Source organism: Physeter macrocephalus, chromosome 3 (assembly GCF_002837175.3).
Source record: "Physeter macrocephalus isolate SW-GA chromosome 3, ASM283717v5, whole genome shotgun sequence".
In the NCBI taxonomy this organism is placed as follows: Eukaryota; Metazoa; Chordata; class Mammalia; order Artiodactyla; family Physeteridae; genus Physeter; species Physeter macrocephalus.
The window spans coordinates 30,120,206-30,133,081 of NC_041216.1; the positions used below are offsets into that span (position 1 = coordinate 30,120,206).

A 12,876-nucleotide genomic window follows, 5' to 3' on the forward strand; every position below is an offset into this window, starting at 1 on the left:
GACGCTCCAGAACATGTGGGCTGGCCGTGGGCACTTTGGCCCTCTCCATCTGCCCTGGTCCTGTCAACTAGCTGCATCTAACAACAAAACGGGCGGCCCACCCCTTTATTCCTCATGACTGTTCATCAAAGCCCAGGGCAGGCCTCAGCTTGCCCACTGCTGGGTCGGACCGCACCAAGGCGGCTGCGCGGGGAGGGGGCGGCCGCGGGCCCGCGGGCCGCCGCCGCAAGGAGGCTGCGCCTGGCTCCTTCTGAGATGCTGCCCACGGGAGGCCCTGGGGGCCACAGGCCTCCACCCCAGAGCGTCAGGGGGCCAGCCCGGGCCCTCCAGAGCTCGGGAGGCAAAGCCAGGCCACCCCGCAGGGCACAGGTGGTGCCTCCGGCCCTGCGCCCAGGGTGGAGCGAATCTCACTCCTGCCTAGGGAATGTGGCGGTCCTCCGGGGCTGCCCCAAAGGGCTGAGCAGAGACGAGACGCGCTCGGGGAGACTCGCTGCCTGCGGGACCCCACGGGGAGCCTGGCAACGGACTGAGCATCTGGGTGCGGCCCAACGCAGCCCGGAGCCCGCGCCCCAGACGCTGCCCGGCCTGCCGCTGGCCACGTCCCCGCTGCTGCCAAGCCCCCGGGAATGAGAGGCAGGTGGTCCAGAAGGAGGACCGCTGGAGCCCCGCCCATCGCAGTGCATGGACGGCACTGCCCTCAGCACTGCCCGGGGCTCAGAGGCGGGGGCCCGCCTCCCCGGCGGCTTCACGGTGGTCACCGCCACTCCCTTTCTGGAGGAACCAGCCACTGTAACGGAACCGTCTTTGACACAGAGTTGGCACAGGGGCCGGGATCATCCCTGGAAGATCAACCGGGCCCAGATCACGCGAAAGTGGACGTGAAGTTTCCAAGCCCCCGGAGCCCAGCTGCTTCCATCCCCCAAGGAGAGCTTAAAAACTCGCAAGGCGCCGAGAAGACGGCACGTAGACCTCGTCTCTCTCCCGGCCTGTTCTCGGCACATGCCGGGGAGCTGGGAGCTGTGGGGTTACGCGGGGGGAGGCCGGCCCGAGGAGCCCGTGACGTGTCCAGTCCCCCAGCTCCTCTGGCTGAGGGAAAGGGGGATCCCAAGCAGGGGACGTGCAGCCAGGCGCTGCCCCCAGGGGGCTGGGCCGGGAGCCCCCGGCTCAGGCTCTGGGGGCCCCGGCGGCTGCAGCCAAAAGCACAGCTCAGCACACGCAGCCTGAACCCCCGTGACTGCGTGTGGCCATGGCTGTTACTCCCAATGCACAGGTGTCCCTCACTCACAATGAGACATCAAGGTTTGTGGGGCAGACCGATGTTCAGGAAGGGGGTCTGCAGCGGGGCCCAGGCTGCAAGCTCTGGCCAGAGGCAGCGGCCGAGAGCCTTCCCGCCCAGGATGCCCGCAGGCGGCAAGGCCGGGGCGGCGGGGCGTGATGGGCGGAGACTGTCGGTCAGTGAGATTCCTGTGGGTGTTGCCAGGGCTTCTCCCAAGAGGGCCGGGGGGCTTGGCAGGGGGCTGGATGGAGGGGCACACAGGTAGGGAGGAGAGGAGGGGAGGGGCCTGGGGTCGAGCACAGGGCGTTGTGCAGTGTTGGGCAAAATTCGAGTTGATCAAAAGGGACGCTATCTGGGTGGGCCTGACCTACTCAGGGCGACTTCCTCCTGATGGCCTCAGGAGCGAACTGCCAGGCTGCGGAGGGACCACGTGGCAGGGTGCGGCGGGCGGCCTCTAGAAGCTGAGAGCAGTGGCCCCGGGTCAACAGCCAGCAAGAGCCTGAAACTGAACTCTGCCAACAACCCGAGGCTGGAAGAGGTCCCAGGCCTCAGACAAGAGGGTAATCCTCACTGATACTTTGAGTACGGCCTGGGGAGACCCTGAGCAGGGGGCCCAGTGGGGAGAGGCAGGACTCCCGACCCACAGCAGCCGGGAGATAACACACGGGTGCTGCTTTAAGCCCCTCCGTTGGTGGTGATTCGTCACGCAGCACAGCCGAGTAATGCGGCAGGAGAGTGAGCCGGCAGGCAGAGACCCGGGGCAGCAGAAGGCCAGGGCTCCGAGGGACCTTGGACGGCTGGCACGGCCGAAGGGCAGCCTTGGCCTTGGTCTGCGCTCTGGGGCTCAGGCCTGCAGGGCACAAGGCAGGGCCCAGGAGGGGCTGGCCACACACACGTGTGCCCAGACTGGAGGCTGCCCACAGGGAGGCAGGGTCAGGTCGGGAAGACCTCCTCCCTTGAGCCCTGCTGGAACCACTGAAGGCACAGGCGCCACGCCCCACCTGCACTGCGGGGGCCCCTGCGGCCTCAGAACCAGCTGGGTCCCCACAGCGTGAGCCTGGGCCAGACTGGGATTCCCAGCACGAATGAGAGCACGTTTCCAGCTCTCAAAGCGCCGGAGCTCCGGCATCTGCCCAGAGTATCACCCGCTTCCTGTGCATTTATCCAAAATCCTGGCCATCCGGGGACAGGGACGGGGGAGCCCGGGCCCCCGTCGCCAGGAACTCTTCCTGGTTTTAGTCCTCAGCTGCCAGCGCTGCCCTCCCAAGTCACCTCGCCGGGCCCGCGGCGCCTGCTCTTCTGAGTTTAACTCCCCGGGACTCCACCTCGCTGACTAGTTCCGCAGGACTCGCGGCAGCGGGGCAGGGGGGATATTTTCTCGCACGGCCCACCTGCGCGGGAAGGGGTGAGTCACCAGAAGGGCACCAGCGATGTGTCAACTCCAGGTCAAACTCCTTACAGCCCCTCCGGACACCCACAGGCAGGTGGCTCTGTGGTCCGGTGGCAGGCGGGACTCACTGCTCCTGAGCTCCGTCCCCACCTCCTCAGGGCGGCAGGCCCCCCTCGGCCCACCTGACCCCTCCGGGGGCTGGCTCTGTTCCCTGACAATGCCTGCTCCAGGGAGTGTGCGTACCGGACTGTGCCCTCCTTGCTCCCAGGCCTGTCCTGGGCGACCGCTGGGGTCTCAAGACCCCGAGTGTCTGCAGGTGCTAACCCTGGTGTCTGTCCCCTGCGTAGCTCACTGGGCACCTGGGGAGGGGCCGGCGGGGCTCCAGGGTGGATCCGTCCCCAGACACAGCCCCCTCTACGGCCCAGGCGCCCACAACAGCGGTCACCGGAGAAAGGCGCCAGGAGAGGCGGGAAGGGATGCAGGGAGGGGGCGGGGAGGGGGCGGGCATGGGCAGCCAGGGTGGCAGGAGGCACTCAGACTCCGGGAGGATGGGCGGGGGAGACAGGGAAGGGATGGTCAGGGAGGAGAGCCCGCCAGCCTCAACCTCAACCAGCCCCATCCTCAACCCAGCTCCCCTTGCCTCCATCTCAACCTCCGTGCGTCGGCACAGCTGGCCAGAGCCCTGCCCCCTTCCGTTTCTTTGGAGGCTTTCGGGGTCCCAGTGTCCCCGTCAGGGACTGAACCCAGGCCCCTCGGCGGTGAAAGCGCCAAGTCCTAACCACTGGACCGGCAAGGAAGTTCCCCTGCCCCCGTTTTGTCCTGAGGGATACTGACCATCAGAAAAGCCCGGATGGCCCAAAGCCCAGGCCCAGACCCAGCACGGGGTGCGTATGGCCGCTGCCTGCTCAGGACCCCACGAGCGCTCACCATGGGGGGCTCCATCCTGTCCATGCTCCTCTCAGACTGTGAGGGCCTCCAGGGCCAGGGGAGACCCTACAAGCTTCCCCCTGTCACGGCACCCCCCGGGGGCCCAGGAGTCACCTCCCACCTCGTGTCCTCTGGGCAGCCCTCATTTCGAGCCCACAGGAGGCCGGGTGTCCCCCTCTCTCCTCTTGCAGGAGGCGGGGGCCTATTTTATAGGTGCTTGTCGTGGGTGAGCCGCCGGGGGTCTACAGGGACAGCTAGAACTGGAGGCCACCACACAGGGCAGGAGCTCCACCGACGGGCCCCAAGGTGGGCCTGGGGCGCCGGGTCCTTCCCTGGCACAGCGGGCTCGGGGGCTGGAAGCAGCTGCTCTCGGGCCCTCCTTGGCTCCACTGTTCTGGGTTCCAGGGGGAACAGCTCTCTTAACCTCAGCCCTTGTCCCTGGTCTCAGCATCACGTCTAGTGTTTATCATGCATTCCTACAGGTCAGGCACCATCAGTCATCCTCGCAACCCTGGCTTAGATGCTCACTGGCCCATTCCACAGACAAGAAAACTGAGGCCCAGAGGGTCAAATAACTCTCCAAGCCAAGAAGAGGCGGGGGTGGGATCTGACCTCCGAGCTCCCGACGCCCTTTGCGCCATCTCAGCCCTGCGGTGCGGTGGACCCTGGCTGCAGCGACCTCAGGGAGCTCAGCATCCCCACCAGGAGTCTGTGCTCTGGGACTCCTCCAAGGCCGAGGGGCCAAGTGCTCCCATAGGGGCCCTGCTCCTTCTCCTTTAACTGCCCGACTCGGCTTCCTCAGCTGCCCGGCATGGGAGGAGAGGGTGGTCCGAGGCCCCACAGGGCTGGCAGAGCCTCTGCTGGGACCCCACGCGGCCTATCACCCCAGGTCCCCAAGTGACGGCACCGAGGCTCAGAGACATGGGGACTCGAACCCGGGACAGACTGGCTCCTCGGGCGAGGCCCCTCCCACTCTGCCCGTTCCCACCGGCCGCTGAAGCAGCAGTTAAGGGCGTCCCGGGGGTCCCCAGTGGTCTGTTTCCTGACAGGGTCGGGGGTGCTGCTCAGGAACCTGCAGGTCCGGCAGGAAGTAATCTGCTTGGTCACCAAGGTAACGGAGCAGGGTGGAGACCCAAGGCCCCCAGACCGCAGTGTGTGCCACCCCCAAGAGTGTCCCCCGATACGAGGACTGTGCCTGCCTTGGCCTCAGCCTTTTGCTGGAGGAGCCCCACGACCCGGCTGGGGTGGGTGGCCCCAGAGCCTGGGGCTGGGCTACGGGCACCCATCATCTCAGAGGACAGCGGCCAGAGGGAGTGGCATGAGGGCCCGTGTGTGTGTGTGTGAGTGTGTGTGTGAGTGTGTGTGTGTGTGTGCGTGTGTGAGCATGTGTGTGTGAGCGTGAGTGTGTGAGTGAGAGTGTGAGCGTGTGTGGGTGTGAGTGCGTGTGAGAGTGTGTGTGCGTGTGTGTGAGTGTGTGTGTGAGTGTGAGTGTGTGTGAGAGTGTGTGTGAATGTGTGTGTGTGAGAGTGAGGGTGTGTGTGTGTGGTGTGGGTGTGTGTGTGGTGTGTGTGTGTGTGTGTGTGTGTGTGTGTGTGCGCACCGAGTGCTCGCACGCGTTTACAGGGGCCTGAATCATGACTGCAGGGCGGGTGGCGAGTGAGAACTTTCGACTCTGCAGCTGCTGCTTCCTTGACCTGGGGCCTGGCCTGGGGAGCACTTGACCTGCTACCCGCCTGGAGGAGGGGCCACCCCCCTCCCCGCGGAGCCCCAGGCTTTCCCTGACGAGGGACCTGCTGGTGGGTGGGGGTGGAGCCACGGGGGTGGGGGTGAGGCACTCAGGAGTCCCCACCCGCACCCCAGCATCACCAGGTCGCCCTCAGCAGCACAGCGTCTGCCGGGGCTGTGCTCTGGCCAGGACAGGCCTTCTCGGCCGCCAGTCTGGACTTTAAGACAACACCACCCAGTTCAGCTCTGCGGGGCTTCCTGCCTGCACCCTGGACTCCGTGGGCCCCTGCTCCAGGCCTCTGGACGCATCAGGCAGAGGCCCTTCGGCAAGGCAGCTAGGCAGTGGGCTCTGCAGCCAGCTGCCCAGCTGTCCAGCTGTGTCTCTGAGCCTCACCTTTCCCTCTGGGCTGCGTTGGGCTACATGAGGGTGAGGGCTGGGCTACACGCCAGGCCCCAGACCAGTCTCTGCCCTCACGATGTCAGGCAGGGGTCAGGATGAGGCATTCGGAGGGGGCCTGCTCCCCCCACCTACCCCTTCCCCCACTGGCCAGGGCCAGCGTGGTTCTGGCCATCCCCACGGCTGGGAGCCTGCAGGACTTTTACTAAGAGGCGTGTCGCTAGCTGATGGACTCGGCCCTCTTGTTGGCAGAGGTGAGAGGCCCCATCCTGGTTACCCCACGGCTGGTGAGAGGGGGTGTCCTGCCCTCCCTGGCCCAGACCCACTCAGCATCAAGCATCCTCCCTGGAGGGGGGCGTCCCGCCCCACAGGAACCCCGAGCTGGTCCACTCCTGACACTGGGTCGTCGGGGTCTCCTGGGCCTACTGCCCTCCAGGGGGTGAGCCGGGCAGCTGGGAGGAGGGGAGGTGGGGGCTTCTGGAACTACAGAGACAGGCCTCTTAGGAGACCGCATTCAGGGGCCCTCCCTCCCTGGAGCCTGGGGGCAGCTCCTGTCCCTCCCCAGAGCGGAGGGAGGGTGAGTGTCTGACAATTTGCTTTTTGCCTGTAACGTAAGTGCCTGACATCAGGCCTTGGATGGGTGAGGCACCCGCTCCAAAGACACGCACCTCGACAGCTACACAGCTAGGTCAAGAGCCCAGCTGCCTCATCCCTGAAGGCTCCCTTTCAGAAAGCCCTGGGTGACCAGATAATGGACCTTGGAGTGACCCCACTTCTCCCTTTCACGGTTTAATTCCACTGTTATGTTTTAAATTCACCAATAACGAATCAAGCCCCCAAACCCTAGGCACCCCATCCTCAGCCCCAATAAAGGCAGAGCCCTGGGTCTTCTCTCTCTCTCTCCCTCTCACCCCCCACCCCACCCCGCAGTGCAGGTAGTAGGGCTCAGGTGAACACCCCAGGCATCCTAGCCCAGAGCATCACTACTGACAGGCTGAGACCCACCCAAGACAGTGGCGCCGGGACACTGATGTCCAGGAGGGGCGACCGGGACCGTGAGAGGTCAGGACCCTTGGCCCCTGGGGAGATGTTGGCAGACAGGAAATGGTCCGAAGGGACAGGGTGGCACTACCTGGCCCCACCCAGGCCCAGCATCTGCCTTGGTTTCCTCACCTGTAAAATGGGACTCTAACAGGCAGATGTTTCTGCTCTGATGGTGTCCTGAGCAGAGGCAGGAGGCCTGGGCTGGGCAGACAGATTCCTCAGGTCCACTCTGAGGGGCTCCTCAGAAGCAAGGACGTCACAGGGGGCTCGCTGCCCCCCAGACCCCCACCCGCCCCAGTTGCGACTGCCCGAGCAGGTGCCTTCTCCTCGCCCCATGCGGGCCAGCGGGCCCTGGGCCAGCCCAGCATCCGAGACGGACACTGACGTAGGACGTGGGGACCCTTCCTTGTCCCCCACCCCCTTGACCCTGGCTCATTCCCACGACCGGAGCCCCCATGGTCCCCACTGTTCACCAGATGCCTTGCACGGGTGTGTGTTGGGGTGAGGGCTCCGATCTGGAAGGGGGCTTTAGGGAGAGGGGGCCAGACTCTGGGCGCCCGCCGCCTCCAGAGTTCCCAGCTCCGTCTCCCTCCTGCACCCTGGCCCTGGCCTAGTGTGGTGCCCCGAGGCCACTGTGCTGGGCTGTGGGGGCCAGCGGCCATCCAGGGAGCCGCCATCCGGGGAGCTGCAAGCGGCAGACCCAGGTGCTTCCCTCACGCACTTAGCCAAGGTCCCCGACAAGTCCCCGTCTGAGGGAGCCGCACAGCAAGCCTGTGGGCAGGACGCAGCAGCCCCGGGTCCGGCAGAGGCTGTCCCAAGGTGACCACAGGGGGCGCTGGGGACGGCAGGCGTCGCTGGGCCTCCCCGGGGCCAGGGGTCCTTATACACCCTTCTTGTGTCTCTCCTGCCCCCCCCCCACCTCCTGGCCCACCAGCGCCTGGCAGTGGGTGGCCAGGGAGAGAGACAGGAGTATGGCCACCACCCGGTTATCACAACCCTCCTCCAGCGTGGCAAGGCCTGAGACACCGCAGGGCTGGCGGCTGTCAGGGCCTCAGGTGCCCCTGCATCCCCCATCCAGCCTCCCTCCTCTGGAAACAGCAGCTCAAGCTTCCTTCAGGGTGCTCTTCCCCATAAGTCAGTGCCTGTGGTGGGCAGAGCCCACACCACTTCACTCCATCCTGACCCTGTTTCAGGGGACCCAGGCCATCAGAGGCACAGGGATGGCTCAGCGATAGGCATTCAGAGATAGGCATGCTGGACTCTGGGCAAAGAGGGGTCCTTCCCCACAGGGAGGGGGATGCTGATGGAGCCTTTACCATGAGAGGAGACGCTGCCTAAGAACAAAGCCACCACGGGGGAAGCAGAGCAAGAGACAGAGAGGCAGCTGTTTGAACACCTGGATCCAGCCATGCCTGAATTCATTCATACACTCAGATCCAGCCATGCCTGAAAGGTTTCCTACACCTGGATCCAGCCATGCCTGAAGGCCTTCCTACACCTGGACTGACAGTTACATGGGCTGATACATTTTCCACTTTGTCATCTGAAATGTGCTGACGAACCCAGAGAGGAAGCCGTACACCTGAGAGCCTGTTTCCTGGTTCTGCAGGCTCCCCGGACAGGACAGTCCACATTTACTGCCCCTACCCCGAGTCCTCCGCAGAGGGCGGCCCACTCACCATGACAGAAGCGGTCATGCCCTGCAGGTGGAAGACATCCATGCTGGCCTCCGCACCACCCACCGCCTCATCATTCCCCTGGCCCGACTGGGGAAGGTCAAAGTAGGTGCTGTCCGGCTCCCTAGACAGAGGGAGGGAGACAGAACAGGGAGCACAGCCATCAGCCCAGATGGCCCAGGCCTGGAGCTGAAGGCCAGCCCGCAGCTCCTGGGGGCCTCCCTCTCCCACCTCCGCGGATTCCTTCAGCCCCTCGTCTCCTCTGCTCCTTCCCCGACCCTCAGACCCTGAGGTCTCCAGCCCCCTTACCCTACCAGCCTCTCCAGGGCTGGTGTGAGTGCCAGGCTGGCGTGGCCACACACAGCCTTTGTCCCCTGGACCCAACCCCTCTGGAGGGCTGGTCAGAGGAAGAAGCCCAGACATGGGACCCTGCGTCCCCAGGAGAAAGCCCAAGGCAGCAGCTCCCCGCCCAGCCCCCGAGTCCATCCCAGCCCCCGAGTCCGGCGGGCTCAGAGGAGGTACTCACAGAGAGCTCCAGAGGTGCTGGAACGTGGCCCCCTCGTCGGTGGCGGTGGGCTGGGTGGACTGCAACATCTTCCCACTCCCGGCTGCGGGCAGCTCGCTCTGCCAGGAGGAAAGGACAAGAGTGCAGGTTGGGAGGTCATCCTCTGGGCTCCCCAGCCAGCATCCTCCCGGCACAGGTGGGAGGCGGGGCCAACGATGACCACTCGGGGACGCCCTGGTGTGCTAACCAGGTGCACGCCCTTCACCCGGCCCCTCACTTCATCCTGCCCTTTCCGGGGGCGGGAACCGAGGCCCGGGGGTGGGCAGCCTGGCTTCAGACCCGGCTGGGGGCCTGGGCAGCCGGAGCTTCTCAAAGCCGCCACCCGTGAAATGGGGGTGACAGCAGCATCCCCTCATGGGGCTGCTGCAGGGCCCCTTGGGAGCACGAGTTTCAAGTCTCTACTAGATAAGTCAGAAGAAGAAAGGCAAATACCATATGAAATCACTTACATGCGGACTCTAAAACAATGACACAAATGAACTTATGTTCAAAACCAAAACAAACTCACATAGAGAACAGACTTGTGGTTGCCAAGGGGGAGGGGGTGGGGGAGGGAAGGACTGGGAGTTTAGAGTTAGCAGATACAGACTATTATATATAGAACAGGTAAACAACAAGGCCCTACGGTACAGCACAGGAAATTATACTCAATATCCTGTGATAAACTGTAATGGAAAAGCATATGAAAAAGAATGCATATATGTGTATGACTGAGTCACTTTGCTGTACAGCAGAAATGAACACTACTTTGTAGATCAACTACACTTCAGTAAAAAATAAATTAAAAAAAAAATAAAATAAAATAAAGTCTCTGCTGTGCCTGGGTCATAATTACACTGGAACACACGTGGTCGTTATTATTATGAACTGCATCTCTAGGTTTGGCCTGGGGGGTGGCTCAAGCCAGGTTTGGGGGCTCCCGAGGCCCCAGCAGCTGGCGACAGCTTAGATCTCGGGTGCCCCCTGGGAAGGGCATGTGCAGGGCCCACCAGAGGCTGGAGCCGAGGCCCTGGTACGAGCCCGGCTGTGCCCGATTGCTGCAGGCTGGGCGGCCTTTCACCTCTGGTGTGGGATCCTTGCGTGCGGCCTGGACACAAAAGCAGTGTCAACCCCACGAGGCAGCCGCCAAGGCCGAGGCCGAGAAGCTTCTCTGTCACTGGAGGGGGTCACTGCACGAATGGCCCCCCCCTTCAAGGAGATGCCCAGGGCTTGGGGCGCCCCGACTCAGTGCCTGCTGGCCTTTGTCCCCACTGTCACCCTCCTGAGGGCCTCCATGCCCACCCGAAGCAGCCACCCAGGAGGAGCTGGCGGTGACCACACGGGGCACATCTTGAACCCTTGTCCTACGGTAGGGGGGAGGGACAGGGAAACCAGAGCCCACCCTGCCCACTGCCCCCACCCAGGCCAAGGCGATGTCTCCCCTGGGCCAGCCTCCAGGCTCTTGGCAAGGGGCCACGGGAATCAGCTTGGCCACCGCCTGGCAGGGCCCAAGCGGGCAGGCCCGGACCTGCCCACGGACGTCGGGGGAGGGAGGGGGCAGCCTGCAATCTGTCACTTTGTCTGTCCCCAGGCGGTGGGCCCTGAGAGAGGCCGGTGGCCTGCTCCCGGGGCTGCCACGTGCCAGGCCACCATCCCTGAAGCAGTGGCACGAGCTGGGAGGGGCCGGGCGGGGCCGAGCGAGGATGGCCAGGACAAGGAGCTTGGAAAGTGCTGGCCACAAACCAACTCTCCAGCAGGCTCGGAGACCACTCCACCCACTCTCAGGAGACCAGGGCTCAGAGAGGTTATGTGACATGCCGAGGTCACACAGCATAGCTGTGAGTGCAGGGACAACCAAGTGGTTTTCTCAGAATTGCAAATCAACTCAGTCATGCCTCTTCCCCTCTTCACTTCAAACCCTCAGCACACGATCCACAGGGTTTTAACAAGGGGCTGGTCAGCGCTCACTTGCATGCCTCCTGTGCTGGGGAGATCACTCCCATCCTGGGCTGAGCTATCCAAAACCCAGCAGAGCTAAGTAAGGCGTGGAGCTGGCCACGTAGTAACGCAGAACAGGGTGGACTTGGTAGGAAGCAGAACACGCCGGCCGGAGCAGGCGTGGAGCAGGCCACCGCGCCGAAGCTGGGTGGAAACCCACCCTCACCCACTCTCCACGGCTGGTCCTTTTTGGATGAGCAGAGATTAGTCAGAGTGGCCTCTTGGTGTGGGCAGGGTGTACCAACACGAGGCTCAACTGGCCCAGGCCATTTGGTCCCACCCCCTTCATTTTGCTAATGGACCATCTAAAGCCCAGAGACAGACGACACCTCGACTAACATCGCACAGCAAGTGGACGGCAAGATCCTGTCCCTGGTCACGGCAGCACCATTCACAACAGTGGAGAGGTGGAAACGGCCCAAAGGCGCATCAAGGGATGAACAAATAAACAAATCCTGGTGGGTCCACACGCTGGAGTAAGACAGGGGCGATGGTTGCACAACACTGTGAACGAGCTAAGCGCCACTGGAGGGTTTGCTGTAAAGGGGTTAGCTTTATGTTATGTGAATTTCACCTCGGTCAAGCTGCGTGGAAGTTAAACACAGTTACTCCCTGAAAGCCCAGCCCCGGGTCTCAGCAGCTCCTGCAGCCCAACATCCGGGGAGGCAAGTCAGCACTGGGAATCTCCCCAAGGCGCCCCCTTCCCTGTGGCTCCCGCACCTCCCTCCCCACAGAGCAGCCGGGAGCGGGGACAGAGGGCCCCCACTCCGGGGGACACAACCAGCATTTTCACCCCACCCCCTGCTTCACCCCAAGCTGCCGGGGTCAGAGGCGCCTGAACCACACAGGCCGGCTCTGGCTCGGGGACAGACCTGCAGGTGCCTGGCCCTCTGGGGAAGTGGTGGTGGGGGGGCGGGGGCGGGGGTCCTACACCCACCCCACCAGCCCTCACCAGCAGGACTGCAGACGGAGACTGCTCAGCCTTACCGATGCAAGGGGTGGTCCAGGGTCACCAGACTCCACTGCCTTCAGCAGATCCTGCTGCTTTTGCCTCCAGTACACCCTCAGACCGAGGACTCCGTGTCTGCTTCTAGCCAACACCCCGGGGACTCACAGTGACTCTAGGACAGAACCCCCGCCCCCGCCCGCGGGGCGAGAAGAGCATCACACAGGTTCACCTCGCCCCCTGAGGGGGCCCCTCTGGCTGTCCACCCGAGGATGGCACCAGCCTCTGACGGTGACTTCCATGCACGTTCTCCACCGGCAAAACGGGTCCAGAAACCTGCCCTGCCTTACTAAGAGGACCCGGGGCACTTGACCCAGGAAGCCATGCAGCGCCCATACCTCCAACTTCCCTGGAAAACTCTTAAGAGCAGGCTGCACTGGGCTACGTACGAGTGACAGAGCCGCAGACCTGGTCCCTGCAGGCGCCAGGGAGCACCCGCCACCTGGGCCGGAGCTGGGCGTGAGGAAGAGGCACAGCTGATGTCCGGCCTCAGGCTGCACCCCCCAACTGGAACCCCGCCCCCCAGAGCTCCATGGGCCCAGCCCCCTCTCCCCTAAGGGCAGGGACAGTATATTCCCTTTACTCCCTAGCAGCATTTCGGCCAAGGTGGCCCAAGTTTGCAGAGGTGAGAAAAAGAAAGCAATTCTAAGATCACTTCCTGCGAATTAAATCCAGTTTCCCCGACACGCACTTCAAATTTGGAAATGTGCTCACGATGGAAACTGCTTTTGCAAACGATGCGAGTCGTTTAAAAACGCGCGTGTGGGCTTCCCTGGTGGCTCATTGGTTGAGAGTCCGCCTGCCGATGCAGGGGACGCGGGTTCGCGCCCCGGTCCGGGAAGATCCCACATGCCGCGGGGCGGCTGGGCCCGTGAGCCATGGCCGCTGGGCCT

The 12,876-nt window shown here is 63.7% G+C and overlaps 1 protein-coding gene across 1 annotated transcript in view; it reads right to left on the reverse strand.

Annotated features, from left to right (window-relative positions):
- TP73 (tumor protein p73) overlaps nucleotides 1-12,876 on the reverse strand; it is a 55,498-nt gene that overhangs the window by 40,357 nt on the left and 2,265 nt on the right. The window contains exons 2-3 of the mRNA XM_028487944.2: nucleotides 8,962-9,059; nucleotides 8,439-8,559 (exon numbers count right to left, since the gene is read on the reverse strand). Of these exons, the coding sequence (XP_028343745.1) occupies nucleotides 8,439-8,559; nucleotides 8,962-9,059 (219 nt within the window). The remainder of the gene's footprint in view (nucleotides 1-8,438; nucleotides 8,560-8,961; nucleotides 9,060-12,876) is intronic.